Source organism: Chionomys nivalis, chromosome 6 (assembly GCF_950005125.1).
Source record: "Chionomys nivalis chromosome 6, mChiNiv1.1, whole genome shotgun sequence".
NCBI classification, from domain to species: Eukaryota; Metazoa; Chordata; class Mammalia; order Rodentia; family Cricetidae; genus Chionomys; species Chionomys nivalis.
Window position 1 is genome coordinate 76,924,574 of NC_080091.1, and position 6,594 is coordinate 76,931,167.

The 6,594-nt window shown below is 42.8% G+C and overlaps 1 protein-coding gene across 1 annotated transcript in view; it reads right to left on the reverse strand.

Annotated features, from left to right (window-relative positions):
* The window catches only part of Nmu (neuromedin U), a 28,223-nt gene extending 22,016 nt beyond the window's left edge, over positions 1 to 6,207 (reverse strand). Inside the window, exons 1-2 of the mRNA XM_057773153.1 lie at positions 6,096 to 6,207; positions 1,482 to 1,540 (exon numbers count right to left, since the gene is read on the reverse strand). Coding sequence (XP_057629136.1) covers positions 1,482 to 1,540; positions 6,096 to 6,207 — 171 coding nt within the window. The remainder of the gene's footprint in view (positions 1 to 1,481; positions 1,541 to 6,095) is intronic.
* Between the last annotated feature and the right edge of the window lie 387 nt (positions 6,208 to 6,594).

Here is a 6,594-nt window from a genome sequence, read left to right on the forward strand (position 1 = left end):
AAAAACAAAAGCAACAATAAAAGCCTCTGAGTCTACTCAGTGCTGCCAGGGTGTAAGACCGTCTTCTGGAGCACAGGTAGTCTTGCACGCAGCTTATACTTTTGGGCTTTTATAATGAAGCAAAATGTTCTCTGAAGTTAGCTACAGCCTGCGATCTTTGATTTGTAAAGTTTTGTTGTTCAGTTCTTCCTTTTTGTTCTAGAGTTATTCATCAAAAATATTATTTTGGGATGTTTTAAGTCATGGATTTGTTCTTGTTTTCTTATTGTATTGCATTATGATTGGTAAAATTTCTGCTAGATCCTTTATAATTTATGGACTTCCCTTCTAACCTAACTCATTCTAGTTTTTTAATGCTGAACTTTCCCCGTGATTTTCTACCATTTGGTAGGCTGGTGGAATCTAAAGCTGAATTCTTGGTATGTGCTAAGGTTTTTGGCCACATCTTCTTGTCCATCTTATGTAAGCATATACATGCCTACTTGTCTGTTTTGATAGTTTGCTTCTTTGATTTTATTTCATCAGTTATATAGCTTGTTCATTTGATTTTATTTTGTCAGCTATTAAGACTGCCACTCCAATTTTCTTTTAGTTCATATTTGCTTTATATATTACTCCCATCCTTTCATTCTTAAATCTCTCCCCATGTTATATGTGGTTCTTCTGTGTGAATATGATGGACCAGGTATACGAGGCATTCAACCTAAAGCCTCGCACATGCCAGGCAAGCATTCAACCACTGAGGTGGATCTTCAGCCTTTAGGTGTGACTCTAAATTTTTTTGATTTTTTAATTTATGTATATGAGTGCTTTATTTGCATGTGTGCCTGCATGAGAAAAGAGGGTATCAGATCCCATGAATGATGGCTGTGAGCCACTATGTGGTTGCTGGGAATTGAACTCAGGATCTCTACAAGAACAGCCTGTGCTCTTAACCACTGAGTCATCTCTCTAGCCCTCAAAATGTGATTCTTAAAAAATAACTATTCCTAAATCTTTGACAAATAGAATACAAATTCAATCTGAGAATCCATGTCTGTAAGTGATATATTTTGGCAAGTTCACATTTATTATAATTACTCTGTTTTTAAAGCTTTTTTCTGCCTTCTAAGCTTTACCATTTACTGTGTTATTTTCTTTTATATTTCTCTCTATTTTTCGTGAGATAGTATCTTGATATTCATATATCTACATATATGTATGAATCTATAGATCAGGCTGGCCTTAAACTCATTATGTGAATCAGTTTAGTCTCAAACTTACAGGAATCTTCCTGCCTCCACCTCCCAAGTGCTAGAATTATAGGTGTGTTTCACCCTATCTGACTCTTTTATTTGAATAAAACACTCTTAATTATTATGATGTCACAGTGTTTGTAAAATTACAGTTTTTCCCCAAGTTCAATTGGACTATTTCACTATGCCATAGTAATTCTAAAGAAGAATGAAATCTTTGCCAATTTTTGCAAGGATTTTTTTTACCTTATTCCACAATTGTAGTTCTTGCTCTGGCTGTAATCTTTGAGGTGATATTGGAGCACCTAAAGATAAAGTTTTGAATACATTAATATTACTATATACATTTTTCTCAAATTAGTTATTCCTCTGCAACTCCTTTTCCGAATCCAGCTGTCAATTCTTGCTATAAATTAACTCTAAGCTAATTCAACTAGATATGTCAGCATTTGACCTTACATAAAAACCATAATTATGAAAGAAACCCCAATAACACAGTGGAGATAGTACTCTCAAGAATGAATTACCTATATCTGTACATAAAAACGTATCTGAATACTCGTAGCAGCTTTTTCAATTGACCTGAAAGAGGAAACAATCCAATAACATATAAAAAGCTGTGATAAACACTTCAAAGACATTATTCCTTAACCCTCATATCATATTATTTCATTTAAGTTATAGTAATAGTTGCAATTAGCTGTATTTTCTGTGCTGTTGATCGGATTCTAGTACGTGCGTGCATGTGTGTATGTGTGCTGGGACTCAAACCAACAGCCATGAGCATACTAGGCCTTTTACTAATGATGCCCAGTCCTTTCTGTGGTAGTTGTTTTAGAAATAACTTAGAAGCATCATACAGAGAGTTGATTGCATTCAGAACCTGGTGGAACCCCTTCTCATGGAAAAACCCTTCACACAGTGATACATGTCTCACCATACCACAAACAGATGTGTCTGGCACTGTTTTCTCATGAGCCATATTCCGAGCTCTTTCTGCCTGCAGAAAAGGATGAATCTGTGATATCTCATCTTCTTATAAAGTCTAAAGTCTCTGGAGATCATCCTGAGAGGGACTCTGTTTGACAGGCACTTCTGTGATTTAGTCATCTTTATTTTATATGTTTGAGTATTTGTCTGCATGTATGCATGTGTACTACAGGCATGTCTTGTGTCTGAGAAGTCCACAAGAGAGCATCGGATCCCATGGGCAGTTGCAGGGTCCCATGTGAGTGCGTGGGAAGAGAACCCAAGTCTTCTGCGTGAACAGCACATGTTTTTAACCACTCAGCCATCTCTCCAACCCCAGCATTTTGGTGTGAAGAATAAAGTTTTCCATTCCTAGCCCTTATTATCCCAGGGCAAGTGAAGTTTCAACTCAGCTACCCTGCATTAGGCCAGACTTCCTCACCGAGACCATAGGGAGTTTGGCTTCTTCTAAACCCCAGGCTCCCATGAGCCACTTAGAAATTGCCATTGTGCTTAACCACTTCTATCAAAATAAAAAATGGGTGCTTTGGGGCCCTTTTACAAAACACATGAAGTACAGTCTCGGGGTAAGGAAGGTGCGGAACCTAAAATAAAATGCTTTTCTATAGTTGATAGAAATCACTAATATCTGTCTGAACTCAGACACAGAGGAACATTGCTTCTCTCTCCTCTTTTCTAGAACCAATAACAATGTTTCCCTCAAGCCCTTGGTGTGTTATTCCAGTTTCTGCTGGGCAAACTATAACGAAAGAAGGTTCACAGTTTTGGAAAATGAGCGTCTAAGCTCCAGCCTCTGGTGAGAGCCTCAAGGTGGATAGAGGACCTGTTAGATCAGGGGTTCTCATCCTCCTGATGCTGTGATCCTTTAATAAAGTTCCTCATGTTGTGGTCACCCCCACACATAAAATTATTTTCATTGACACTTCATAACTGTAATTTTGCTACTGTTATGAATCGCAATGTAAATATTTTGGTAGATTGTGGTTTGTCAAAGGGGTCATGATCCAAAGGTTGAGAACCACTGTGGTAGAGTGATTGTGTAAATGAGAGAGACAGCCAGAGGGCAGGGAGGGGCCAGTCTCAATCTCATAACAACCCACTCTCCAATCATCCAGAGTCCCAAGGGAACTCCTTTAATCCCTTCTCAGGCAGAATAACACACCCTTCTACCTGCTAACCAGACTAACACACCCTTCTAGTCTCCCAGTGCCCCACTAACCCCAATTCACAAAGGCTCGTCATCTCTCAGTGTTACCACATTGAGAACTGAGATTCCCAAACTTAGACTCCGGAAGGTACGCTCGATCCATGTCTACTGGGATGTGGACTGTACACAGGACTGGCAGAAGCTGGCACTTGTACTACGCTCCACATTTTCCAAATCAACACTGCTTTTTCCTTCTAGGTCATAAAAATGGCAGCGTCTGCTCATTTTCACTCATGTATTTCTCCTTAAGCTCTGTGTACTAAAAGAGATCTGATTACTTTGAAGGTGGTACCCATGCTGTTCTTGCTAACACTTCCCTGCAGATGGTGTGTGAGAAACAGCGACTATTAACTGAGTATGAAGAATTAGTCAATGAACAGGAGTTCTGGGTAGGAAAAACATTCATTGTTAGTCTTGGCCATTTGATCTCTTATTGCTACAGGCTAAATCAGATGACGGGCAGATACCCAGAGTATATTCCTCTTTATGAGACATCTCCCTCTTCCAACATGTCCCCTGAGTTAACTGTTTCCACCCTGCACGTCTGGCTGGCTTTTATCATCTCACTAGCTCACGGCCCTTGTATACTCTGCTACTTTCCCCCCCTTTCGCTATGTTTATTGACACTTATTTTCCCCTGATTCTATGGCATTTATTCTCTCTCTTTCTCTCTCTCTCTCTCTCTCTCTCTCTCTCTCTCTAGTTACATTTGTATACTGATTGCTCTTGTTAGATTACTGCCAATTCTTGCTTGTGTATGGTATACATGTCCCTACCCTACCCCCACATTTAGGGGCTTGGGACTAATTGCAGATCAGTCACACTGGCTATTCACCCTGCCCACTACTCACCCTACTACATTTTAAGAGAAATGAAATTTATTTATTTTTTCCTTTCCGAATAGGATTGGAGAGAAAAGCAGTCAGGGGACTTGCCGACAGTGGAGGAAGCCTTTTGCTTGAATAATATCAAGGTTATTTATGATATGATAGGTCAGCCTGCAGATTTGCTCTTTTAGAAATAAAACTGATGGCTCATCTGCTTTTTTTCTGGAAACCTGCAGCCCACCCAGTTCTCTAAGATAGTCATTTCCCACAGCAGCAGAAGCCACTGCAAGCACCTTGCATGTAACATGCATGAAAAGCATGGCTTTTTTCCCCTAACAAAACAATTTTTAAAACTATAGCTATTAAGGCTGATACCATGGCTAAGAGCACTGTGTGTCCTTCTAAGAGCCTGGGTTCAATTCCCTGAACCCTCATAGTTGCTCACAACTGTCTATATAATTCTAGTCCCAGGGGATGCCACACCCTCTTCTGACCTCCCTGGACACCAGGCACACATGTGAGACACAGACATACATCCAGACAAAGCACCCATATACGTTAAATAATAAATACCAATAAAGGTTATGATTACCTGGCTACAGGCCATTTACCTGCTACTGCCAGGCTACTGATCTCTTTGCAATGTATTAAATAAACCTGCTTTCTTTCTTCAAAGATGAAACAAAACAAAAAGTGCTATAATTATCTCTTTCCTTGAGAAGGTAAATGAAATTATCATTCTAGTATTTCCAATAAAATATTCAAAAGAGAAAAAGGCTACTTTAGCTTTCCTAAGTCTTGGTGAATCACGGTATGCTGCTGTCGGACTTTCATTTCCTTCAGAGGACAACTTGTGGATGCCGGGGATCTAGCTCAGGTCTTCATCCTTGGCACCAGGCACCGTTACCAGATGGGCCATCTCACCGTTCTTGTTACCTTGCTTTCTAAATGAGGAAACCTATTCTTCCTCAGTGTCTCAGCCACAAAGACCAAAATGATGAAACAAAGGCAATAAAAACTCGCCAGGAAAGGAATATTTGTCTTTTTTTCATCTCTAACTGAGGGTTAGGCTATGAGCTCTGAAAGCGCTCTGCGGCTGTGATGTGAAGTCCTTAATATTTGTGAAAAATTATCAGCCTGCTGACCTGGGCCTAGCTGGAGAATTGGCGTTTGGAACAAGACAGTGTTTGGAATTTGAAGGACCCTAATAATGCAGGAATGAATAGCCCCCTAGGTTGCCTGGTAACTAAACTTTCTTTACAGAAGAGTCAAGGGACACATTTTGCTCTGCCACTCATTCGGGGCTTCAGACCTTCCTCTCGGGTTTTGCTGCTCCTGTGGTTTCCCGGGAGCCAAGCTGGGGGAAGTCCCTGTTGTCATCAGGTGCCACGCGCCTTGTTAGTCTTAGGTGCCCATCACTAGACACCCGGTAAGCCTAACATCGCTTCAACTTTCTGTGATCAGAATGCTAATCCTTCTGAAAACCCGTAAGCCCCCCACACACACTCTGTAACCCAACAGCCAGCTTACCGGGAGACTGAGCACACCCCAACTTAACCTCGCCTTGGAAAGGGGAGCAGTAGACTTTTTCCCTCCAATAACTGCGGTGAAAGGGGAAATGTTTTGGTTTTCTTTTAACTCCCACTACGGAGTCTGCAGTTCATCCCCGCTGCTTCCCCAGCTCACTGTCCCTGTAGCCCTAAAAGCCAGACCATGGCTTCAGTGGAAGGTGGGTTCTAGAAACCCGGAGAAGAGACAAGGAAGGTAGCGCAGAGAAATCGGTGCAGCGGGAGCCTGAGGAATGCAGAAGGCAGAAAGCAGAGGGTGGCATCTTACCTCTGCAGGAGTCCCCGAAGCAGGCGAGGAGCAGCAGCAGTGACAGGAGGGGGGATGCAGAGACCACTTGTCCCCCAGACAGCCCTAGGCGGCTATCCGCTGCTCGCGACATCTCCGTCACTTCCAAGCGGCTCTGGACTGGCGACCAGGGACCCTGTGCTGTGCGAGTGGTCTGGTTGTCCCTCAGCGTCCCGTCCCTGGTGCGTCTTTTGTTGAGCTCAACCACCAAAGCGACCATCAACGCGCGCCACCAACTTTTAAATCTGGCGCACACGTGGGATGGCCTGTGTGGTCTCCGCGCGCGTGACCTCGCCGCCCCCTGGCTCCCTGGCGTCACTCGGACCTGCAGCCGCCCCCGCGGGACATGCTCTCCCCGGCCGGGTGTCTGACTCAGGGCACCACGCAGTTGGCTCTGAGCTGGAGAGTGAAATTAAACCATGGCGGTTCACTCCCACCTCTGGTGGGACTTGGGCGGGAGCCAGAGGGGGTGTCAGCATCC